This window comes from Hippichthys cyanospilos, chromosome 4, assembly GCF_059441005.1.
Source record: "Hippichthys cyanospilos isolate Australia breed blue-spotted pipefish chromosome 4, RoL_Hcya_1.0, whole genome shotgun sequence".
Taxonomy (NCBI): Eukaryota; Metazoa; Chordata; class Actinopteri; order Syngnathiformes; family Syngnathidae; genus Hippichthys; species Hippichthys cyanospilos.
In genome coordinates this window covers 18,109,528-18,136,412 of record NC_142372.1, presented here as the reverse complement: position 1 = coordinate 18,136,412, position 26,885 = coordinate 18,109,528, and the positions used below count along the sequence as shown (strand labels likewise).

Here is a 26,885-nt window from a genome sequence, read left to right as displayed (position 1 = left end):
GCAGACCTCTGAAACGGATTAGGTCAAAGTCCACTATTTGAGGAAATTTGAACAAACTTGAGGTCCGACAACAGACTGTGTTGAAGTTATCAGGTAAAGTATAAATGACTTTATATTAAGTTTGATGACGTTAAAGGAGGCACGACTCTACTTGGTGTTAAGGAAATGAATGCAAACACCTGATTCTTTTGTGTCCCACCGCTTTTGGGCTGACCATCGGGTCCCATGTACAGAATGCTGGAAAGTGGAGCACCAAATTGCCACGCATAAAAGGTAATTGCAGTGGCAAGCCATCACTAATCTAATGAACATCCATTCCTGGGTTTGCGTCGTGGCCCGCTTCTTTCTTGGGCTTAAAAGAGTGGGGGCAATTGTGAACCGCTACTGAAAATGAATGATGAGTTTGTTTCACACAATAATACCAGCGGGGGTAGGGACTGTCTCAATAAGTGGGTCAGTGTGCTGTAGAAAGGGAACTGCGAGGCCAACCCCCTGAAAGGAGGTGAGGGGTCTGTTTTGTGTCTTTAATTGAAAGGCGCATTGTTTGCCCAATCAGCTGAAATGTGTGGAATTTGATGAAGGTTCCAAAACTGTCATCGGACCACTCTGAAATGGATAGCAACTTGATTTCAGGAGTCCCGTCTAAGCCCTCAACTCTGTAATTAAAAACGTGTGCACTTTTGGAATGGGATCTTTTGGAGTCGGCGCACATTGGTATGCAAGCAATGTGGATGGGTGAGGTGCATGAGCGGAGAGACTGGTTTGCTTCCAGGAATGTCAGGGGTCAAAGTGGAGAATGTGCACCCTGCAAACCCTTTTCACCTAGTCTCTTGGGTTCTGATTTTCTGTTTGTGCCGTTTATACATTTCACCCATAGTCTTTAAAAAGTGGGCTTTCTACGCCACCATATTTTTTCGAGTTCTTCCTTTATACTGCTTCGCAATCCTACTGTTTATTTCTGAATGTTACAGTTTAGAACCCTTATCTGGATAATAGGTGTGTGGCTCAGGATGGCGATATCTGCTTTGTAAATAGTATGAGAATACATTACCCAATTGATTTTGATTAAAAATAAAGTAAGCAAATGTCAACAAAAAATGACATCCAACAGTTACCTTTTCTTTCTGATGTTACAATAAGAAAGCACACTCCAGTGTATTATTTTCCATCAGTTTCCATGAAGTGATGATTCTTTGTGTGATCAGTCAGCAGCTTTCAGCGTGTCAGGCTTTTTCAGTCATTAGGGTCTATGCCACAGTGACAAGCCAAGGCCCCCCGGTTTACGAGATTAATCCGTTCCGCGGTTGGGATCGTTAGGCGAATTCGCCGTTTGGAGGGCAATCCAAACCTATGTTAATTAGCTAATGTGTGGAAAACCCCAGGTAAAAACATCAAAATCGTATATACATATTAAAAATTGGTATCAAAATAGTATAGTAAGTGCTACGTATATATAATATACATGTGTACAATCACAAAACATCATAAATAAAAAATATAGCAATGGTTTGACTAACAAATTGTTTGAATCATACAATAGACTGTGCCTATTTTATGTATTTGACAATATAATATCTGAAATGTATTTTGGGGTAATACAAAACACTTATAATGGGTGTAGGTGTGTACTGACTCCCATTTAACGTGAATTTGATTTTAAAATATTTATCTTGGTGCCATTATTTTATATCACAGATACAGTAATATTTGAGCAGGGTTGTGTAGATTTTTTAATATCCGTTCTATGGTTGCTTAGGTCAATGCATCTCTATGGTTGCTTAGGTCAATGCATCTCATTTTGCTGGCAGTAGTGTCATATCTTGAGTCAACTCAAGGAGGGTGTGAATTGAACTTCCACTGTCTGATCATCAAACTTTCCCAGTCTGGAGAGCTTTCCCCTCAAAAGGAGACGGCCTGAGTCTGTGCATTTGATGATAGCGCCGTCGCTCTCAGCCTTGCTTTAGTAGCTGACTAACAAGCAGGTGACTGTAGAGTGGAAAAGGGAGAAAGCATGGACTCACTGCTTGTCCCTCTGCATAACAAGCATATCAGGAAATGAGATTTTATACATGCGGCAATATTAACATCTCTCAAAAACTGTCCAGTATGTATTACAGAGGTTAAAACGCAAAAGGCCTTTGAGTGCCGTTTAGAAGAGGAGCAGCTGAGATCAGTTTTTTGCATAAGTATTGGAGGTCAGGCCCATTGCGAAAAAAGGCAAGGATATTTTTTTCTTGTTTTTGCACTCGGGCTATAGAAGCCCAAAACTATGAATACAAATCCATCCATCCATTTTCTAGAGCCGCTTATCCTCACAAGGGTCGCAGGCTTGCTGGTGCCTATCCCAGCTGACTTTGGGCAGTCAACAACTCATTTGTTCTGACTGTGAGATGAAAGATCAAGGGTGTAAGATCAAAGTTTTATTTTATTTTATTTTTAATTGAAGGTTGCATGCTTTGAGTCTTATGATGGTAGTTCTGTTTTCACAAAATAAGGAATTAGATTTGATGTTTCAGTCATGGTTGTTTGTTGAGTTTGCTATGTCTTCATATTTAGCCAACAGTTGTAATTTGAGTTAATGCAATTAATGGTGACCTGACAGGCAAATGCCCCAACTTTTGAATTCTTAGAGGTAAAGGTTCTCTTTGTGTGTGTGTGTGTGTGTGTGTGTGTGTGTGTGTGTGTGTGTGTGTGTGTGTGTGTGTGTGTGTGTGTGTGAGCAGCAAGCCCAAATTCCAGATAGACCACCGTACTATAATGTTCTTGCCTGTGGGCTTGGAGAGCAGCGGTCCTCCGCTCTCTTGTAAACACAGCAGAGGAGTGCTTTGTGTGTTTGACAACTTGCTTGAAACTCATTGAATTAAAAGTAGAAATAAACTCCAAACAGTAAGAGATCCCCAAACCGCCAATGAACTATATTTTGTGAAGATTCACCGTTTGGATGATGGATTACATTTGCCGGTGTCTAGATGTCATGACCACGTCATTGTACACAACTTACATAAGGCAGTCTTCTGTTTGATTTTGTGTTCAATGGTAACATAGTGTATATATATATATTTTTTTACTTTTATTAGTTGCCACATGCATTTATACAAATAAAGTTGTTGTTTTTTTTATTCTAGGATCTATGGCTTATTTGTTGACAGCTTTAGTGGGATGCGCAAGCTAGCTAGTTTGATGAAAACATGTTAGTGACAGTGCACATTGTCTATGAAGGCTTTATTTACACTTCAACTACAATTTTAACCTTTTGGCTGCCTGGAAATGAAAATGAGACTTTGATCAGTTGATCTATTCTAAAATATATCCTTTTTTTTGGTCATTCACTGCCATTGACGACAACGGCAGTGCTTTATTTACCGGGCTGTCAGTGAATGAGTTAAATATCTGTTTATATACGCAACGACATGAAATATCTGTGACGAGTTACCAAAGAATATTCATTGAATACCTGCAAGCAAAACTGCGATGATATGATGGAGCCTCTTCCATTAGCTTCAGGTCTCCAGTTAATATGGGTCACATTGTTGTCTGTCATTATGAACCTTAAGGGACACAAGCGGTGACAATTTGCTAATGAAAGATGCCCCGAGGGAGGATGTGGAAATGCTTGCGCAAGAACTACAAGAGCTGTCATCTATATTTTTGTTTACAGATGGGCTTGCTTATGGTGGTTCTATTTGCCAAAATGTCATCGGTTTGCATGTTTTTGCAGCTGCTTCCAAATGGGGGAAATCATGCGTTTAGGAACTTCCTGCTATGCAGTAAATGTTCCTTTCGGTGAGCGCTAACAGGAAATGAGAAAACTGGAAACAGCTCGTCGTCGTTAAAAATAAAATCAGTGTGATCGAAGGCGTAATGCATTTTTACACAGGCGGTAGTGAAACGTTTCATTTGATGTGGTAAAAATGGCACGTCTGTTTTGTGAGTCTGGTTTCGTCATACTAGCCAAACATGTTTCATCATTGCTTCATGAGTGATGTTTAAGGTTTTTCCTTTGATATTGTTGAAACAGAAATATCGCATTTTAAGTACAGTTTTAACCTGACATAATGAATGTAAATAGCAACATGATTTAAAGGGTCACAAATTGCAGTGCAGTCCTTCAGAGACTGCGCTGCAGTCAGTTAATGTGCAACTTTATACAAATACTTTGAATACACAACACGTCCCAAGTCACGCAAAGGGAGGAGAAAGTTGTTGGGAGACGAGAAGAGTTTTAGGTTTAGTCCTCATCACCTAACTACACAATAGTCATAATAAAATGACTAGTAGTATTTTTATTCATGTTTTCACATGTTGACACTTACTTTTTTGATTGCATTTGAAGAGTTGCAATTCATGCATTTTACAAACTGACTGTTTATTTAGTCCCACTAATCCCTCAGTTATTGCTGGGTGGGTAAGCTTGAGGAATGTTCTCACTGATTAACTCTTTGGGCATGAATAATAAAGCAAAGAGGACAACAATTAAAATGAAAATCGATCACTTAATTACTCTCTGACTTTTGAGTTCTGAACCCTAACTGAGCTTTGTTATCTTTGTAAAGGATCTTTTTAATGCTGCCCTTGAATTGGACAATTAAATTAGATTTTGAAATGTGCACCTAATCTTGTGCTCTATTAGTGAATGTGAGTGCAGTCCTCCTTCCAGTGACCTGTCACTTAACAGGTCTGTGGTGGGTGCATTCGACGCAGTGTGGGAATTGGGCCAGTCAAGTGCTGAAGTGGTGCTGGATTTTGTGTGCACAAGTATTAACTGATCCTATCAGTTATGTATTATTATAGAGACCTGCCTTACTGTTATTGTTTTTACAGCACCAAATCCTAATCTGTAACCGTTTCATAGATGTCCTGTTATTCTTAAAGTCGTAAAAATAACATGTGAACTTCATGAAAAATCTGTAACTTGCTAATATTAATCAAAACCAATAGCGAGCTTGATTCGAAGACATTTCCCTCAGGATGGATGCAGATTCGTGTTTTTCTTGGAAGCATTACAGTGTAATATTTTCTATTATTTACAAAATGCATTAACCTGAAGCGAATTATGAAAAGGGTGTCACAAGTGAAGCTGAGAGCTGCTGCGCAATGACTCTGTGAACTGGTCCGACTGGCTTGTCAGCAGTGAAGCTGGGAGGTATGTACGTGTGTGTCATCTTTTCTTCATACGGGAGAAATGTGTCTGTTCCAAGTAGCGGCAGCACGATTAGTGGGGCCTTTCAAATTTGCATATTAATGTTTCAGGTTTCAACGGAATCTATGGGGTTCTTTTAGAAATGCAACCACGGTATGATACTATGGAAAAGTTTCCAAATTTGAGTGAGCCAAGTTACATGTTTGACAAGAAAAATCGCACGGTATACAACCAAACTAAAATGCACAAGATATTAGGGATACACCAATTGTGATGCACTGTTTTTATTAATACTGTATCTCTTTTTACCCATACAGGGTACAAGTACTTATTTCAAGCTTGGTATTGGCTCACATTTGACTTAAATACAGCCTGAAACACAAGGCATTTGTGTTTTGCGATGTCTTAGTCTGAAGCAGGGCCAGCGACAGGACTCGAGGAAATTGGCACTTGCCGCCTCAACTATCACCGTGTGACAGAAGTTTAGAAACATTTTGCAGAGGACCAGCTGTAGTTGGCAAAGTGTTGTAGTCTGGCTTTACCTTAAATTATTTCCACTACTACAGATGTATAGTAATGGCATCAACACTTGGATTAGTATTGGCTGAATATACCTGCAAATTCACACAAACCCAGAACAAAACCAAGAAAAAACAGACACTAACTCAATAATATTACTCTGCTGTTTCTCTGACATTGTTGAAATGGTTTTACTGTCATATAAGTGTTGTTTTCTAGTAGAACCTCACTCAGTCAGTCATACTGATACGAGTTTCAACTTTTTAGTTATCTTACATTATATTTTGGCACTTTACCTCATTTTGTGGCCTGTGCCATTAAGTAAGGCAACCAGCATTTGGAAACAGCATGATGCAGTGCATTTGTAAACTACAGAAATCCATCACAATAATTAACAAGTCGTTAAATTAATGCAGTGCTTTCTTGTTCATCATTTCTAGGGCAGCCTTTTGGGCAAGATTAATCGGATCTTAGTATGCAAGTGTAACAATTGAAGATGTCGGTCACACTTTTCTTTGCTTGCATGTACATTCATTTGCATGTACATTTAAACGCATACAGGTACTGACATACTTGGCACCATTATGTCAAACGCATAGGAGTGTAAATCATAAGTGTCGTCAACAGGCAGCCTAAAAGGAAGGCCCCTAGGATATTTGACAAGAATGATTACACAGTCCGCTACATTGTGATGATCTCACAAAAGCTGACAAAGCTTTTTATGTTATCTACAAAAATCACTCCCACATCACTATGAGTAACATCTTTTTGAATAAGTTCACAGAAAGGCTACATCTTGTAGCTACTTCCGCTTGCATGTTAAAATGTGACGGATCTTCATAACTCAGGCGCATTCCATACATATACAATACACATTCACTTGTATGCACCTGTATGTTCTGCTGTGGATCTTTATGCTGGTGGTTGGCAGATACATGTACACATGGGGGCCTTGAGCTGAGTTGAGATAAAGAGCGTAGTCCCAAACCTGTTCCCTGACATTCCACCTAAATGACACACAAATTGTCGCTTATGATCACTAAGCCACTTGCCTCTTTTACTCTATGCGCTGACTTCCATCTCACGATCATAATCACAGTGTCAGGGGAGTAGTTACTCTTCGGCGCTGCATCCCACTCCATTAATGTTGTGAGAGGTCATCAGGTGTACAGTAGGGAATGATCTAACTTCACTTAATCCAGTGCTTCCCAATTATGTTTTGCAAAGCTCCCCTCAGGAAAGAGAAAACATTTCCCCCCCCTCCACCAGCAATAAGATTATCATCTATAAAAATTGCATGACTAAAACTATCCTTTTTTAACATTGCCAAAAGGAAAAAGCAACATAAACCAACTTTCAACAACTGTTAACTAATTTTTACAGCATTTATGCAGGTTTGTCTAATTAAAAAAACAACAATTGCATCAACAGCAATACTTATTTTATCACAATTATACTTCACATGACAAAAACAAATCCTTTTGCCTGGGGTCCTCCACGTGCCCCCCCCCCCCCCCCCCCCCCCCCCCCCTCCATGTATCAAGATCACATGATACACGAGGTGAATTTCAAGGTCAACTCATTATTAAACCAATTTTGTCATGCTAATCATTGTTGAATTTCTTTTCCAACGATACCTCATTTGTGAGGATTGCCTCAGGAGGTCCTGAGATAAAAGTGTTTATAGGAAGGCAGCCAAAGAATGTCAAAATTCAGTGAAGCATAGCTCCCAAACCCCTTAGCCAATTGACCCAAAATTTGAGTTTTAGTGTTGTGCTACCACTATCAACAAATGCACCAAGTTTTATCCAAATCAAAATTGGTTTATTTCAAATTCAACCCATCAAGTGGTTTGGTATGGAATGACCCCAAAGACGTATTTTTGTCTTTTAAGAATCCCCACATTTGATCACAGGAATGTATTTAGATAGCTTTCATGATTTTTTTTTTTCATACCGGGTTGTGTAAAAGAAGACTTGAAAATGGCTAGCCTTGCATTAGTTGTCTTGACACGGCAAGAAAAGAGTTTTTGGTTTAGACCTCATCACCTAACTACACAATAGTTATAATTATACGACTAGTAATAATATTTTATTCATGTTTTCACATTTTGACATGTCCATGGCATCCATGCCAAATTCACAATATCAAGAAATGTCAAGTTTCACATTGTGTGTCATATTTCCGTCTTGTGGGCTTGACCTGTGCTAAAGCCAGTCTGCCTTGTCACCTCCAGAGCAGCACAGCGGTCGTCCAGGAGAAAGCTGAAGTGGAGGCGGCCAAGGGTGCGCTGGAGGGCCAAGCGGGACGTCTGAGCCAAGAGGCGGAACGGCTGCGCAAGCGGGCGCAGGAGTTGGAAAACGAAGTGGCCAAACTTAACCGCATCATTGACGACGCCAAGCTGCAGGAGAGCAAGCTGGGAGACCGCGTGGCACGGATGGAGGTGACGTGGCAACATTTTTCCGTGTTAAGTGAGAGCTGCAGATCATCATAAAATGTTTGAACTTTTACAGAAAGAGAAGAAGCAGCTGGAGGAGTCTTTAAATGAAATTAAGGAGCAAGAGGAGGAGGTGTCTCGTGCTAACAGAGCTTTGACATTACGACTTGAAGATGTGCAGGTGAGGAGCTCTCCCCTTTCATTGCTTTCCTACAAGTCGAAACTTCTGTTAATGTGATAAATCTACGCTTTGCTAGAGGAACTTTTCCAAACTGAGCATCGAACACAAGGAGCTGGAGGAGAGTCTTCAAGAGGAGAAAGCTCAGAAGGAGCAGTTCAAGAATATGAAGAATGACATTGAGGATGAAAGACGGCTGCTGGACCGAACAGTGGAGAAACTTCAGAAAGAGGCGTGTGCTTTTCTTCAGACCTTTAATCACGTTTCAGTTTTACTTAGTTCATTTGATTGCCTCTTGCCGATAACAAATGGCAAAATGTCCCCCACAAAGATTACTGCGTTTAGACTAGTTTAGGCGAAGCAAATATATTATTGAAAACAACAATTTGGGGTTGACTTTCACTTTAAAGAAGCTGGAAAGTCTTGTTCCTCTGGTGTGCCTACAAGTAAGTCTTCTGTCCTCTAGGGGCAGAGTTGATGTTTTCAAATGTTGCTGGAACCCACACGTGTGCTTGAAATTCTTCAAATGGCTTGCATTTGTAACATCTTTCACAGCAAATAGCTGTTTCGGCGAACTGTGTGCTTTTTCTATTGAGACATTTAATACCTTTTGTATAAAAACATATTACTCCATCGGAATAGCCCTTTGACTTTTCTTAGTGGTTGTATGTTACATGACAGAAAACGTTCTTGTTATATCAGCTCAACTAACCCAGGCTGACACAATTGTACGTTTTTATTGCACTAGTCTGATCATTTTAAATGCAATAGGTTGAACAGCTTGTATTTGTATTTTTAGCTGTGCTAGGTTGTTAATTGTTTGACAGGATTGTTAGTGCTGTAATACAATGGGAACATCATCCTCCATAAGGTATTTCTGTGAGGTTCCTTTTTTTCTTTGTTTCTCGCACTAATTAAGTAGATTTGGAATGGTTGACAACACTTTTGTTATCTTATTGTAAAATTACTTGCGACATGGCATCTATCAGATCGGCACTCATTTTGAATGTTTGATACTGGGTGGAAAATGTAGGAAAGAAGGAAGCAAGCATGAAGGGAGGAAGGAAGAAAGAAATGGGCCCACTCCACTTTTACAACCTTCTTTGGAATCCGAACCCCGACTAGAAACAGGATGCTAAATTCGAATCCCTGCTTGAAAACTTGAAATTGATAAAGTATTTAATAAATGTAGCTGCAGTTAGTACGTTTAAATGTAATACAATAGAAAAAAAAAAAAACTATTACACTCGCTACAAAGTGTGATTGCAACTTGTTTGGGATGTCCGGATTTTGAAATTTAAGAATGAACTTCATATGCACTTTAACCATCACAGAACTAACTCAGCTCGTTTTTTTCCATTTGCGCCCTCAGATGAATGACATCGTGGACGTGTCGCAGTCGTCAACACGGGAGTTGCAGGAACAGATTGACATTTACAAGGAGAAGAACCGCCGGGAGCTGACGGAGTTGCAGAAGCTCCTAAAAGAGCGAGGCCAGGAGCTTGACAAGTACCTGCTGGCTGCTCAAACGCTGCAAGAGGAGGTATTTTTTGGTTTTATCAGTGTAGTTTATTGTCAAGTGAAGACTATTGTTAAACAGACCAACTGTGCCCCTGTGTAAAACAGCATATGTTGTGACACATCTAGACCGATACGCCTCATTGGCATCAACATGTGCTTCATAGTTGGCTGCTGTTTAACATTGTTTCATCGCAATGCACTATTTGCACGTGACAAATTCATCCTTGTCACACATGTTGGAATGTCAGGAATGTTTTTGTTCGCTGCAGATATTGATGAATGGGAATTATTGTTGTTAAAGAGCTCCGTCTTCTTTTCTCTTATGTATAAATTCAATATTTACATAAGGGAGGGCATTGGGCAGATATTTACAGGGACCACACTGTTCCAGTATTCATTAAAATGATGTATACAATAGATTAGGGCTGTCACCATAGAATATTTTTTCAATGGATTATTCGATTATTCTAAAGTAATCGACCCAATATTTTTTATAAAGGATCTACTTAGGTTGAATCATGATTTTTATGTCCGCAAATAGCATCATCCATGACAAGCGATGGAGCTGTATGTCAAGATGGTCTTTGCATACTCGTTTTTTTTTAAGTATTGTTGTGGTATGCCGTGTCCACCTTGCTATAATAACTTGCTAGAACATTTATTATTTTCTGTCACTCTTGTATTTAATTGGAATTCATGCCAAACTTGTGATATTCCCTATTTTTGTGAGGAGTCTTTCTTCCTTTCTGTGTACGTCTGCAAGAAAGTTCAGTGAAGAAAAAGGTGGCTGTTCCGGCAGAGATTCGAGGCCTTACAATGAATATATCTAGAACAAGGTCATTTGACGTGAGGCGTTCAAGCTAAAATCTAGTGAGTGCCAATATTTCTATTGTTAATCAGCACAGTCTCACAAATATGGAAGTGATGTTTTTGCCTACAATTGTATGTTTGTTACCAGCATTACCTGTGCTCCTGCACATGCCAGAAACTGTTACTGAGTATTTTGTATGATATGTAATATTGGAGGGCAAGGCTATAGAATCAGTGCTCAAAAGGCTTTCCATACTAGACTGATCCAATTGACAAGTGCTATTCACATTTTTCACGAACAGCAAGGCAGATTTATGAATGTCTGGAGAGGCAAAGAAATATGATGATTACTTGAAAAAGCAAACGTCTCATCTCACATGAGGCCTTGGCTTCATGTTGAGGATGGAGACGAGCGTGTTTGTTTGAGCCACACTGATATGGATGCTCTTTGTGGGGGAGGTCAGCATCCAGGTCTTTCCTTTTTCTCTTCCTACATTCATGCTGATGCGTCGTTCTCCAGCTGCTGCGGAGGAAGCAAAGCGAGAACCTCCAAGCTTGTGATATCATTGTTGTGAAAGCTGTGCTGGCTGGATTCACATCCTCCTTCCGTCAGCTCTCCTGAGTTTGCTTTTCCAGCTGCTCCATGATGCCTCAACAGTCTCCACCCATGTGAATTTGGCAGATATTTACCAAATTACAAGCAGACTTTTTTTTTTTTTTCAATCTTCTCACAACAGTACAACTTTATTCTCATAAAACTATGAAACAGTGCAATGTACAGTAAAATGATGTACAGTGTTCTCGGCTTGCATTTCAACTTGTCAGTGTCTCAAAATGTATTCAGGGAAGAAGTGACACTTTTAAGATATACAGTATGTATATACAGTATAGTTATGCTTTAGTCCTTTCTTGTAGCTGTTACACCGTGAGGAAGACCTGCGTCAGTGTGAGCAAGAGCGAGATGAGGCCGTGCTCAGCCAGAAGATGTTGGAGAAAAAGGTTCATGAAATGGAGGTGGCGGCGCAGACCTATTCCCACACGAAAGATGATAAGACTCGACAGTTCAAACTCATGGAGGTACAGTACACCGAAAAATTGATCGCATATTTATACCAACAAAAAAGTCTGCACGCCGTTTGCATGTTTGATACAAATCCCATGGAATGAGTTGTCTCCGGAGAATGTATCCTCGAGAACGAGGCAAGATTTTTGCAAAATTCCTAGTAGAAAATAATGCTCTAAAATATTTTTAACTGTTTTCTTTTTACTAAACGTACTGTAACAAAATTAAGGATCTTGTGCAAAAATGTCCCAAAAATTTCCCAATATGAAATAACTTAAGAAAACATATACAGTTCCTGTTAACTGCAGCATATGGCATAATTGTTATTTGGAGTGTTTACAAACTTTGACCTGTTTGCCTAAATGTAATCCTTTTCTTCAAAACAGAAAAACATTGACACGTGATTTGAATGTATTGGCGCATCATGTATTTCCCCTGTAGGGCTGCAGATATTGAGTCTTTTGGTGTTAATTAAATTATTTTTTTCATGGTGAATAATAAATGTAAACAGAAAAGAGCAAATAGCACATTTCCATTTAGATTTTAGACTACTGTGTACCCTTACGAAAGCAAAGTGACATCCGACCCAAAGAACACTTATTTGAGACAGCCTAGTTTGTTAAGTTTGTGCCCACAAACCCCATAATGCCTTTTATTTTAGGAGTCCAGAAATTCAATGCCAGGTATCTATTTATATGTATTTTTTCATTTTTCTGTATTGGGCTTGAGGAGGGTCCTGATTAGGCTGGTACTGAATGAGTTCAAAAGTGATAGTTGGAACAGCAACTGTTCTCAGACTGTCATTTTGATTTCAAGGACTTTTAATGAAGTATCCGACGAGAACTCAGCATGTTGTTTTCTCCGCCTGTTGCGTATCAATGTATGCCAAGTCATATACTGTATGTCGATTAAAGTGGCTTTGAAAGGCAATCCGACTGCTCTCCGATATAGCGCACTCAAGTGACTTATTTACTGCCTAAAGAGATTAAACACAGCATTTGTCCAAACTAAGGCCACGAAAAAGATCACCATTTTAAGTGTAGTATTATAAAAGTGGCAACATCCATTGCCCGAACAAAATGATGGCTGCTCAAAATATTGACACGTTTTACCAGTATTCTGAAGCATGTACGGTACTTTCTTGTGTTGCCAGCAATTTAGATACTTTTGGCTGTGTAGTTATGTATTTGGAAGGGACATTAAATATCCTGCAGACTGACCACATTGTAGCAAATTTCCATTTTTTCCTTGTTACCTCGTGAAAAGATACAATAAAATATTTCCCAAAAATGTGAGGGGTGTACTCATCTTAGAGGGATGCTATACATTATTTAATAACGAATGTGACCTTCTTCAGGACAGAATCGCTCAGCTGGAGCTGGACTTGGACGAGGAGCGTCAGAACGGAGACCATTTGATGGACAGGCTAGACCGAGGAAGAGAGCAGGTACACACATGGACACATTGAACGCATTCATTATCTACACTCAGCTGGGTCAATGGCCTGTTGTCCCTGCTCATGTTACTTCAAACAGCTGTGTCTCTGTTCCATCTAAACCTGGAAATGAGATCCAGATGTCACCCCCGCCCCCCCCACTAACATCACGTCTGCAGCCATTAATATGTGAATGACAGCAACATCTCACCCATTCACAAGTTGAATGTGTTGACTAGTGCTTTTGTGTACATCACACACACTCACATGCACACACACACACACACACACACACACACACACACACACTAATACACACAGACAGAAGTGCGGGTTGTTCTAAGAGAGTGTCACCTTAGTAGTGTGTGAGTTTGGCAGCTTGCCAGGCGTAAAAGACCTTTTAAGTCAAAAATGCAGGCAGGGTTCAGGTTGCAGAGTTCACTTACAAATTATTCGGTTCATTTTGATTTCAAGGACTTTTAATGAAGTATCCGACGAGAACTCAGCATGTTGTTTTCTCCGCCTGTTGCGTAACAACATCCTTTTGGTCCAATCATTTCCACTGTAAAATGTTGAATTGCACAGCTTCTTTTTCAGCCCAATTATTCACAAGTTTTTCACTTAGGATGGGATGCATTTTTGTAAGGATCTTTTTTAGTCTAGGGAGACTTTAAATCTGCTTAAACTTGAAAAAAAAAATATCTTGGCAGAGACAAAGAAGTGGCTTAGGTTCAGGTCGGTTGTCACGGCAACACTTTCAGAGCTTTCAGTCCAAGAGGTTGAGTGCTCATAGTGTTTGACTAAAAGACTGCACCCTCACACGTACAAACACCATGGCGAGCTTGTGAACATTTTTCTCAATATCTAGTTTTAAGATCCATGTATTAATGTGTTCATTGCTCTCGACAGTCATACAATTTGGCACGCTGATAGAATAGAACGCTTCCTAAAGGTTGTACACTGAGTTATGAGCAGTGATTCACGATGGTTTACATCAATGGGGTAAAGTTTGATGTCTGTGGTATATTTTTACACGCATTCAGTTTTTTAGACCCCTTGTTAGCTTCCAGTTATATACAATAACTGCATATTTACATATGCATAAAGTCGCCTGCTCGTTTTCAAAAGCTGAAAACTTCCCAGACAGCTGACTTCTTTTGTTTGGACGGGGGGAAAAGTTCAATTGGTTCGCCTCGTTACCCACATTCAAGCTCGATAGACTGCTCGCGTCCTACCTCAAGCGATATCACGTAAAACGCTCCCTGGTAACATGTTAACTACGTTACCCGCATTAGTTAGCCGCAGGAGCAAAATGACATTGATATTAAAGCCCACAAAGCAGGAATTGGCTGCTGCACCAGAGGAGGACTCATGATACACAAAGAGAGCTGCACATTGCAGTTGCCCGCTAAGGCAGAGAACGTGGGAGGGGAACGGTTTCGACAAATTTGGACGGTTTTAAATAACGTGACTTTTGGTGAATCTTATGCTGTATATCAAGCATATGGAATACACGCTCAAATGGCTGGACATACAACACAAACACACACACACACACATACGTTTGCAGAGGTGTGTGTAGCCGTGTGGGGGGGCGTCTGGCTATGGAGGCAGCAGGAGGAACACCTGCGTCTCTCCTGGCACCAGGTGCTCCCCTCCTGTCTAAATGAGAGTAATCTCCCCTTCTCCTCTCCCGCCGCCTCTCACAAAGCTGATTAGTTTCACTGCATGTTCCAGTCTGCTGATTCAGCTCCCTCAAGCGCAGCGCTGGGTGCACTCCTTTATGGGGACCATCGCTCATCACAGCACCCGACTGTCAACTGCTAATTGGCATAAAATATCACCGATTCTACACTCCCATCGCAGGAAAAAAAAGGATCTTGGTGGACGAATCGATTGGTTTTCATCCTTGCATTGGTCTGAGCCTACCTTGTGCCTGTAAGGTCATTTGCTCACTTGTCCTGTGAGGAGAAAACAAAATTTTAATTAAGCTTGGGTTAGGAATTGCGTAAATGTACAGGTACTTATCTTAAACAAATGCCAATTCCAGCAGAAAAAAAAGTTAATATTTGTTCTATAATATGATAATTTAATATTGTTTCAAGTCACTATTAATAGCTTTTAAAACACACTTTGAACATGTTCTAAATCATCGGGTAATGAATGACCAATCACGACACATCTGTTTTCTGGGTTTGATCATGAGACGTTTGCAAGCCATGATTGGTTTATACAAGAGCCCTGAGTACATGTGATGTAAATTTCAATCGACATCAACGTGGAAAAATGTATTTCGAAATTTCTTTTACATGAAGACTAATGTAGTTGTCAAATTAAGTACAGGCAAAATAAATTGCTAAATAAGTTTAGCATCCCCTTAACATCCTGACTAGAAATGGTACATAATAAGAAATGACTGTAATTAATAAATTTACATTAATAAATTTAAAAAGTTAACTCACTTGACAAACAAGCAAGCAGTTTGGCAGACAGTTAATATCTTAAAAAAACGAGGCTCCATATTATATAATACCACTCCGGACAGAGTTTCACTGCCAAACTAAACAAAAAATAGAATATTACATATTGCACATTTGAATCAACTTATAACTTTGTCCATACCTCCGTTAGCGTAATGCTAACACATCGTGGGAAACACCAACGGCTGACTAACGCATACATTTTAGGAAGTGGCCTTTTAACACCTGCACCAATGGATACTATTGCAGTATCACATGTTCTGACAGTATAGCAATACTTATAGAATAATGTTAAGAGACATGTTATTGTTATTTTTTTGTTGCCACTCTTTGCCTACGTGATCTGCTCCTACAGTACTTCCTCCTATTAGCCAAATCAGATGCACCGGAAATTAGGTGTATTGATTTAGTCATGATGGACTAAAACTCTTATATTCCCCAAATTCTATTCATACATTTAGTGTATGATGACATTTAAATTTAGTATATGATTTTGTGAAGCATGTTATCGTAGAGTGCTATTTTACTTCCTACAAACACATTTTAAATGTTTTTGCTGTTTTGTTTAGAGCTGAGGCTGGAGCACACTTAATTTCAATGGGGAAAGATTATTTTAGATCTTTGGGTTACAAGCATGTTAACAGAATGAATTAAAATGAAGTATCATCGGGTACTACTGTATATATGTTGTCTCATACAACATTGTGTCACTGATGATAGGTGACATCGGACGTCTCGAACATGGATTCAAATTCCGGCTAAACCAGACAATCCGGCGTGCCGATTTACCCATAGTGTCTCTCCTTTAATGCCTTTGACGACAAGGCTACTATTTGTCGGCGCACTGTACTTGGCAACAAGATCGGGTTCGTGCAGACAGTGTGTCACAGTAATTGTGAAGCCGTGACCGCGTCTGGACTTGACAGGTTGACCAGATGAGGACTGAACTCATGCAGGAGAGGGCAGGCCGGCAGGACGCGGAGTGTGACAAGATGGCTCTGGAGAGACAGGTACACACCCTGCTGTGTTCAAGAAAGGCCACGCTACACTACAATGTCATCCATATTGTGTCTCTTCATTATCATTCTAAGCTTGTGACGTGTCCTCTCCTAACCGTTTCCTGTGAGAGAGCACAAACATACGTTCACATGTTCTTCTGTGTGACCTCTGTAGAATAAAGACCTGAAGAACAAACTGGCTGATCTGGAGGGCTCGCAAAAATCCAGCAAAGTGGGCCAGGTTGCGCAGCTGGAGGATCGCATTCATGAGCTGGAGGAGCGTCTGGAAGGAGAGGAGAGGTGGGGTCAAAGTGAACAGTGGGAGTTGAGAGGGATGGAACTACAAAGGCTGTTTTATGTTTTGAAAGTGAGGATGCAGTTTGTGGAGTGAATGATGAACAGCCTGTAAATAAGATACTGAAGTTTAACTCAAGCCATGCAGTGAGTCATACGCGCTCCCTGATTTGTCCTTAGTTTGTTTAAAAAAAAAAAAAACACAAGCTGCACTCAATAATTTTGAAATGGAAAGTTAGTTAGTTATCTTCTTGATGGATTGGGTCTCTTGTGTCTCTTGTGTTTGGGCACATTTGTGGCAATCTCTGTCTGCATGAAAATGCATTTGCTGACAAAGTGATTTTGTCTTTTGCTTTAGGTGAAAGATTCGCCAATTAGGGATGGGCCAGTATTTCGTATGAAACCGATACCTGGCCTTATTTCAAAGTATCGGCACTCGCAATGGCAGCCCATACTCTCTTGGCATCAGCTCTCTTGGTGCAGTTTTATATAATTTGATGACATTTTGAGGCAAATGCTATATTCTTTTAAATCACGGGGCTTCTTCTCCTTCCTTCATTCCTTCAAATTCCTTTCGTATTTCTTCCTCCCTCCCTTCCATCACGTGTTTTTTCCTTCTTTCGCTCCTTTTCTCTGCTTCCTTCTTTCCTTCATTTCCTTCCTCCCTTCTTCAATTGTTGTCCCTTTCCTTTTTTCACCTTCATCTCTTCCCCTTCTTTCATTCCTTCACATTCCTTCCTCTCTTATTTTTCCTGTTTTCATCCTGCCAGTTAATGGAAAAAAAAACAAGCCAGTACACTTAGGTAACTTCGGTAATTGTGTGAGGAACACACTTACAATTCTTTTGACTTGACAGTCATTCCGCCCCTCTGACAGAAATTATAACTACAATGTGGCCCACGATAAAAATGAGTCTGATACCCCTGTTTTAAACGATCTGCCATTCTTTTCTGGGGGAATTTTCAATATTCGGTATCGGTGACTACTCAAGTTGAGTACTCATACTGGAATCGGTCTGAAAAAAAGTGCTATCAAATGTCCACAGTGTCAATCAACCCTTTTATAAAAGCATGAAGTTGAATGTTGAAATTTGAGGAAAATGTCTTTCAGGGAACGTGCCAACCTGCAATTGTCCAACCGCAGGCTTGAGAGGAAGGTTAAGGAGGTGATGATGCAAGTGGAGGAAGAACACAACACCATGCAGGATCAAAAGGATCAAGTATGAACAACTCGCTCATCCCATCGAGTCCGGCCAAACCAATGGCGTTTTGACCCACGCTTGCGTGTGCCATAGTTGAATCTGCGCCTGAAAGCCCTGAAGAGGCAGATGGACGAGGCTGAGGAGGAGATTGACAGACTGGAGCACAGCAAGAAGAAGCTGCAGAGAGACTTGGACGAGCAGCAAGAAACAAACGAGCAGCTGCAGAGTCAGCTCAAGTCTCTGCGCAGCGAAATGAGGTAAAGAAGAAACGCCACCATACAACACAGTCAGCAAATATGGCTGGAGCCTATTACCGTTTATATGCATTGGCCGCTCCCATTTAGTGCTGCTGGTACTCGTAAAGAATCATTTTTGGATAATGTCTTCTTATAACAATGACAATAACTCAACTAATACATAGCTTTAATCATCGTTAGCAACAAAAAGCAGGACAAGTACTGCAAGTAACTGATGTAATATTATTGCACAGTAATATATACAGCGTACCGTATTTGTCAACCTCACCGCACCCTGTCCTGTCGAATACATTCGTTGCAGGGCCGGGTGATAGTATGATTGAGAATCATGGTATTACGTATGTGACTATCTGCAAACTGTGAGCATATTTACCCAATCAGATGCGTCCCGCATTTTCATCTATGTTTGGTTTTTAAGTGAAAGTAAACAGAAACCGCCAGTTAATGGGAAGAAAAAGCCAGTAAAAGAGAATGTAATGGTAATAATGAACCGAACGTACAGCTTAACACGGAGTTGATGGCCAGCCATGATGGTTTGCGTCGTCTTTCGAAGATGAAGCTCTTTTGACAAGAGTTCCTTCACATTGCTTGTGTGATGGTATCTCAGTAGCGACGGGGACAAAGTAGAGGCTGTTGTGCAGGTATGTTGTCAAAAAACAAGACAAGATACAAATCTGTTGAATCACTTAACAAGTCGCACCCAAGTGATGAAATGGGAAACATGAAAATGCAGTTTGCACAGCCGGTCAACGAAAACATTTGCTAGCAATTTACTAAATACCCTATTTTCCGCACTATAAGGCGCACCCTCAATTAATGACATATTTTAAAACCTTTTCCATATATAAGGTGCACCGGATTATAAGGCGCACCCTCAATCAATGACATATTTTAAAACTTTTTTCAATAATAAGTCTAACCTCTCAATAGCATAATAGCTCAATGTCAATATGACCTAGCTTGTTCAACTGTAAACACACGAAAGAAACAGGTAAAGCTTACTTTATCGGTTCATTCCCCATCTACGAATCCCAAGCTCAATATTGATCCATGTATAAGGCGCACCCGATTATAAGGCGCACCATCAGCTTTTTAAAAAAAATTAAGGCTTTTAGGTGGGCCTTATAATGCGGAAAATACGGTAGTCGTTGAAATATCAGGTCAAAGCAACAATCGATTGTATCATCCTTGTTTGAGTATGCAAATTAGCAAGTAGCAATGATTTTAACACTGTGCATAACTTAATAAATATGTATGGTTTTTTTTTTTTTTTTTGCATGTACATTTTAAGGAATATTCTTTATTCTTGAGGCGTATATTTTTCGTAAGTTACTGTGTTTCATGAGTCATTCCGGCTGGGTTTCTGCAAAAGGTGTTGTTTACAGGATATGCCGAAGGATTGTTTGTTTTTGTGTTCAATTTTATCACACCCTAAAATGCCACAAGAGTGTGCTACCGTCTTTAAAAGAGTGTCACGGAAGTACAGGCAGCCCTTGGGTTACGAATGACACTTTGTTCACACACCAAATGTTTTTGTTTGTTTTTTTTCGATGGCAGACGTAAGAGCACCTCAGCGCCGCTGCTCAACAATTTGGACGACGACGACGACGACGATGACATCAGCACAGACGGGGAAACCTACTTCAGCTCCACTTCGAGCTACAAGCGCTCGTCCAGTCAGGACAACCTCCTGTCCACCTTCAGCATGTAGGGGAACAAAAACGCCAATGCCGTTTAGCTTCACTTTTGGACTATATGACTGCACTGAAAAAAAACTTCCATCCGGCAGCAAGAGATCATTGAATTGCTTCAGTATTATTTGAGCAGCTCTGGAATCATTGGAAGGGAAGAGATGTGTAAATACTTTTTACTTGCTTTGTATTTTTCATATTCAAGTGTGGCGAGAATATCAGCAACCAACTTGAAAGCACTGCACAAGACTGCCTTTGCATGACACACCCTCTATTTTTATATCCCTTTCAAATGTATCGCTCTGTTTTTTATATTTGTCATTTAAATGGAATGTATTTTTATGGGCAGGTATGGACATATGACGCAAGGATGTTTTTTTATTTATTCATGTCTATATGAACAAAAAAAAAAATCCTGGCTTTGATGAGGTTTGTAGGGAAGGGTAAATGAGGGACCTTGTACACACGGTTTTATATTCTTTTTATATCTCAATACATCTGAAATATTTACTCCCTTTACACAATTGCTGAAATATGTACCGTATCTGCCTTTTAATCAGTCGATGAACAAATCATATTGTTTTTTTTGTTGTTGTTTTTTTTGTCTGAAAGGATTGTTGGCGTACCATCTGTAACATCCATCTTTTTTTCCTGACGGAATGTGATAAACTGACAATCAGAAGTGTTGCGTCACTGTAATTAATTGCACTCCCTTTAATGAAGCAATAGGCTGCAAAGTAAATTGAAAGCTCATTCCTGCCACTACCTCTCTGTACACAGGCTGTACGTACGTCCTTTCTCAACATTCTGCCATGACTAATAAACTTGCTTCTGTCTTATCGCTTGTGCTCATTTCCTTCCTCAACAGTGTTGTAAGTAATGCATTACAAAAGTAATGCAATTACTATAATGCATTACTTTTTGCTGTAACGCGGTAGTGTAAGGCATTAATATTTGACCTGGTACAAATGACAGTAAGGCGTTACAATGCATTATAATATAGAGGCAACCAAAAAAAACCTAAACCCTTTATAATATTAATAGAAGCAGTTGATAATATGAATGCAGTTCATTTGGTTGCCCTGAGATGGCGCTGGTGTATTGTTATGCAGAGAACTTTGTTTAGGTCGTTTTGTTTGCATGTTTTTTTTATTCACGTTTCCAACGAACTAGGCATTTACAAGTCCAAGGGAGCAATAATATTTATTTGGGATAATTTTGATCACGTAAGTTCATTAAAGTTTAGTTTGAGGTCATTCCACTGAATGTGTAATGAGTTACACTTAGAATGCCAAATCCACATTTCCAGGTATGTTGGTGAGAGTTCACGTAAAAGTAATGCAATAATAGCGTAAGGCTTTACTTTTCAAATACAATAATATTATAATGTAAGTAATTCCTTTGGAATGACAGTAATAAGTAATGAATAATACATTACGGCTTTGAAGTAACTTGCCCAACACTTCCTCAACATTTATTATCACAGTAATGTTCACATACGCTAGTGAAACAAACACTACTGAAATGCTTTTACGGTCATTATGGAAATACAATTGCTATGTGCTCACACACTACTGAAATGCTCTCACAGTAATGAACCACTCATGCACAGTACTGATAGACTACCAATAGTGAAACGTTTTCTTACGATTGCACTCTCATACACATTTCAAATATGCATATCACAAACTTGTTGCTAGCACACGAGTGAAACGCAAAACACTATTGGAACAGTTTTGTGACCTAACAAGATTTTAGGACTTGTTTGAACCAAATACCGACTTCAATCTGGAGACATCTCAATTTGCCTAATTTTATTCTTCCCACTGACTTGAGACTTGCTCAAGAATTGAAGGTTACAACTTGAAACTTGTACGTAAGTGGCAGAGCCCACCTTTGCCTCACACGCTACTAAAATGCTCCCATGCACTACCCAACTTAATGCTGTTTCACACACTACTATTCTAAACTCTCATACACACTAATGAAACACACTTTCACACAGAAGCGAAGTTTTCTTTCCTCACAGGCATCAATGAAAGAAAGTCTCTAACTGTCATTACTGATATCCACTCACATATCAGAATGAGTGCTTTTCTGTCGTGTCTGATGTGTTGTCCTTACTTTCAGGCTCTGTCATTCTTGTGAAAATCGATCATCATGATCACTTTCTTTCGCAAAAGCTACAAAAAGAAAATCCGTCAATTCTCTCAAGGAGACGAAAGTGAATAAATGTGGCCCTTTTGTCAGTGACCTTCTTTGGTTCCCATTCAGTGTGAGACAAACAAACTGACCTTTGGAGTGGCCCTCTTTCATATGGGTCAAGTAGAGCGAGTTAACGTGGCTCAGCAAGAAAAGTGAACTAACTAGAACAAGGTGATCATTCTTGGGATTCCGACAAGTGCTTGAGCCACGTTTGACTATGCAGACAAGTTGGTGTGGAAAGCTGTATGTTTGTTTATCTCATATCATTGATATCCAGCTTTGGTCCATCCCTATACGAGAGTTCTTACTAGTAAAGACATTTTAGTGCTCTAGGGGAATGACTATGGCCTGCTAACAGAAAAGTATTTAATGGAGCACCGTCTAGTAACTAGAGCAACCTAGTCAGCGCACTCTAATGCACGAAATTGTCTCATTAGTGAATAAAAAGACATACGAGTACAAAGAAATAAAACTAACCATCACTATCAAGGATACAGAACATGTATTTGATATCCTTAAAATATTCATTCAGATTGAGCAAACCTAGCATTTTGGCAGCCATGAATTACCGTACTAATAGCGTGATGCTGCCCTCCTGTGGTGAGAATGACACATTGCCTGCTGTAAAGTTGCAAAAATTCAGGAATGAAATTAGTGCTTTGGATAATGCTGTAAATTTTCAATAAAAATGTTATCATCTGAGAGGATTAAATTGTGTTTCACCGGGCCATAATAAACGCATTTTTTTCAATTCAAATAATTAATTAAAAAAATGAATTGTTTATACCGCGGTAGAAGCTCTTGAATTGAACATAAAGTAAACAATCGTATTTATTTATAGCTAAATACATGACAAAATATTGTATTTGACTTTTTGTGAAGCTGATATTTTTTTTTTCTGAAACACCACCTGTATGGATATTCCCTTAATGAAATCTGATATTAAAAAGAAACGTGAAGTGAAACGTTTTCAAGCCACTTTATTATGCACACCTTGAGTTACTGCAAGTGAATCATTCTTTAATTAGCTAGCTTTAACTAGCTACATTTTGAGAATGACTCATTTTAGTTAGGTTGAGTTTAAAGCTGACATCCTTTATTGATTTTTAGCCTGTTAAACAGCAATGTGATATCAATATGAGCATCCATCTGTTTTGGATTTCATTAGCATTTCACCTTGTGACCTCGGACCTTTCGACATGAGCGTTCGGGAAGTTCTGCTGTATTGAATGAGACACACAAACTATAAAAGCAGGTTGATCCTGCTGTGCAGACTCGTTCATCGCCCGAGGCTTGCGTCGCATGTTTAGTTTGATGTCATCGGTTTGAGCTCGGAACCCGATCAACTCAAGTACCGTGCATATCCTTTTGAACTTTTTTTTTTTTTTTTTAAGTAAACATCTATCACTGCCTTATTGGATGTGTTTTCAAAAGACATGCAAGCTACACAGTAAGCGTCGATGAAGTCCAGACAAAAACTCCAAAGCTTCTTTTACACATGATTTCCTTTACAGTTGGCACTAAAAATTCGACCTTACAATTTTTAGTAATGCTCACTTTGTTGACACACAAATTCACAATAAGTTCAAAGAAGACAAAAAGCACTTGTGCTCACTTTGTCAAGGATTTTAAAAGGATGTTCAAAATGTTCCTGAAATGGCAACTTCTAGCACTTTCTGAGGTCACGTGAGGACGTTTCAGAAACAATACGGCATTGTGGAGGAGTGTCATTATTTTAATTGTCAACATTGTTTGGTTTATTTGTTTGTGTGGCGGCCACGTAGCAACGACACCTAAAAAAATACTACAATCTTACTGGTATCATCAACGGGATAGCTTTCAGTTTTTCAAGAAATGTATTTTGAATTTGTTTTTAATTTATGTCTTTTTTTTATTTTCATGGAAAACACAAGTTGTTTATCAGCTTTTTTTTTTTTTTTAATGGTTGGGTTTATTTTCCCCCCAATGCATTTCATTGGACTTCAATCATATGTGTATTTTTGCCATGTCAGTGCGAGCCTGATTGCCATCCCCTTGTATCGGGATCCACTATATATACTGTTTGGTTACATGTGTTGCCACACCGTTTGCGTTCACATACATGTTGCTTTAAATGTTATAACACAATAGTATGAATGTCAGTGTCTTTTGCCTGTAAATGGCGTCTTTTATTGTGTATTAGAGCAGTGGTTTTCAACCATTGTGGCGTGGTACACCACTGTGCCACGAATATAGTCGGGTGTGCTGTGGGAAATTATCCGATTTCACATTTATTTAGTTTTTGTAATTTTTGAAACATATTGTTGGCTGGCTGATAGTAGTGTGTTGCTATGTAATAATGTAATAAATACTCTTTGCCTATAGTTGGTAGCACAGTACCTTGAGACAAGCCCTTAAGGGGTGTTGTACTGTGTTTGATTAGAAGGCTTTATTTTGTTTATATATATATATATATATATATATATATATATATATATATATATATATATATATATATATATATATATATATATATATATATATATATATATATATATATATATATATATACATATATATATATATATATATATATATATATATATATATACATACAGTATATATATATATATATATATATATACGTTTTGTGCTGATGGTGTGTGTGCCTTAAGATTTTTCCAAAGGAAAAAAATGTGTGTCTCAGCTTAAAAGCTTTAGCACTGTATTAAAGATATGTTGATGTTTAGTTTAGTTACCTTTAGTTTGACTGTAAAATTACTGTAAAATTACACAGAAATGGGTGAGGAACTATACCAGTTTTCAGAATCATATAAGACAATGAAATGATTCTGAAAACTGGTACAGTTACTCACCCAATCCTGTATAATTTTACAGTTAAAATAAATATAAAATCACACAAATATTGTGTATATAAAGCAACAAGACAATTTTATCTTATATTAAAATCCAAAAACATAACTTTAATACAACACTTTTCCAGCTTTTGTAAGGCGAGACACACACGAAGCAAATCATCAGCAAAAAATGTATATATTAAAAATTTAAAGTCATTCTAATCAAACACAGTCCAACACCCCTTAAGAGCTGGTCTCGAGGAACTGTGCTACCACCTTTTGGCAAAGAGTATTTATTACAGGATTTGAATAATATTTTGAATAATATCTACTGTGTATGTAAGGTATGTGTCTATGATAGGCATCCACGTGACACTGACCATCCTCCTGTTGACCGATTGCTTAAGTGTTTGATATGTGGTTATTCATTAACAAAGTCAACCGCGCTGGCGTACCACTTGTATTATAATTTTTTTTTCTTTGTGGAGAAAAAAGAAGAGCTTTTTGCATTGGGGTTTGAACTGTTTTCACCATTACTTCTTCCAGATATTTTGTGTATGTGAAGGGAGTGTCAGGAGGCCCGTGAGGGTAGGAATGTGAGCCACTTCTCACCACAATTGTCTGCCCGACATCACATACACAAGCACGCAAACAGACACACACACACACACACACACACACACACACACACGCACACACACACACACATACACACACACTGGTTACATGAAAAAGTAATGCGAATGTCATCAATGATTCATTGCCTGTAACAGGTGCCATACTGTGTTATATTTTAGAGTCTCGCTTGTGTAACATTATACACAAATTGTAACAACTTGGTGTTCATGTCCACGTAAAGGTATATTGTCTTTGTACTTATAAAATGCACCTTGTATTAATTATAAGCTTAGAAGCAGCAATCATTTTGGAATAGTATAAATGCAAATGGTTACCAATTTTTACACTTATACAATCGTTTACTTTCTTTAAAGTTGGTTGACTTATAAGCTTTTTTCGAATTCCTAAAACGTAATATCAATCTCAGTACCATACATGCTGCATGATTGTTTTTTTTTTTTTTTTTTTGAAGAATTGTTCACTGACCAACACGCTGCTTGTGATCAAGTGAGTTGAGTTGCGTTCAGTGCTGCCATACGGAGCTCCCTTCCTTCTTAGATTTCCGCCTGCAAGTCAGAGTATTCTGACAAATGACAGCTTACATTCAAAAACTTAAATGGCTTTAATTGTATCTTCAGGCACTGTGTTATATTACCCAAACTCAATGCAATACTTAATTCTTGACTTGATTCTATGCCTGACAGGTTTGTGTAAATTGCAATATGATGCAATGTACAAACCAGTATTACAGCCCTCATTTGATTTTCTGCTTTTGGCAACATTGTTTCTCAGCATTCGTCGTCATGGAGTAGAAAGTTCTCGTTACATTTCATTGTGTCAAGATCGTGTCAAGATTCTTTCCGGTGACTTGAGCCACAGGAGCTGTCACCTCGAAGCTCCACCTGCCCCGGGCCGAGTGGGAGGGCCCGGCCCGCCCTCCCCGCCCGCTGCCAGGCCTGCTCCCTCACAGATGAAGCAAGGGAGGTGAAATGTGGCCCAACAGGTCGGATGGGAGCTCAGACAGAAAGAGAGCGAGCCCAGTTGCCAAGGAACCCAGCAGCTTGTCAGTCAGGTGAATTGTGGAGCGCACAGGCGGGAATTGAACAATGACCCCGCTGTGTTGCTTGTGCTGAGTGGGAACCTGCGCGCTGAAACACACCGACCTTCACCTCACCGGACCAGAGAGGAATTTCCCTATGGT

At 39.2% G+C, this 26,885-nt stretch overlaps 1 protein-coding gene across 1 annotated transcript in view; it reads left to right on the top strand.

Moving 5' to 3' along the window:
• cgnl1 (cingulin-like 1) overlaps positions 1–20,863 on the top strand; it is a 35,333-nt gene extending 14,470 nt beyond the window's left edge. Inside the window, exons 9-19 of the mRNA XM_088412953.1 lie at positions 7,896–8,102; positions 8,173–8,277; positions 8,354–8,506; positions 9,647–9,817; positions 11,521–11,682; positions 13,026–13,115; positions 16,510–16,593; positions 16,757–16,881; positions 17,986–18,094; positions 18,170–18,333; positions 19,891–20,863. Coding sequence (XP_088269079.1) covers positions 7,896–8,102; positions 8,173–8,277; positions 8,354–8,506; positions 9,647–9,817; positions 11,521–11,682; positions 13,026–13,115; positions 16,510–16,593; positions 16,757–16,881; positions 17,986–18,094; positions 18,170–18,333; positions 19,891–20,044 — 1,524 coding nt within the window. The 3' untranslated portion in view covers positions 20,045–20,863. The remainder of the gene's footprint in view (positions 1–7,895; positions 8,103–8,172; positions 8,278–8,353; positions 8,507–9,646; positions 9,818–11,520; positions 11,683–13,025; positions 13,116–16,509; positions 16,594–16,756; positions 16,882–17,985; positions 18,095–18,169; positions 18,334–19,890) is intronic.
• The last annotated feature ends 6,022 nt before the right edge of the window (positions 20,864–26,885 follow it).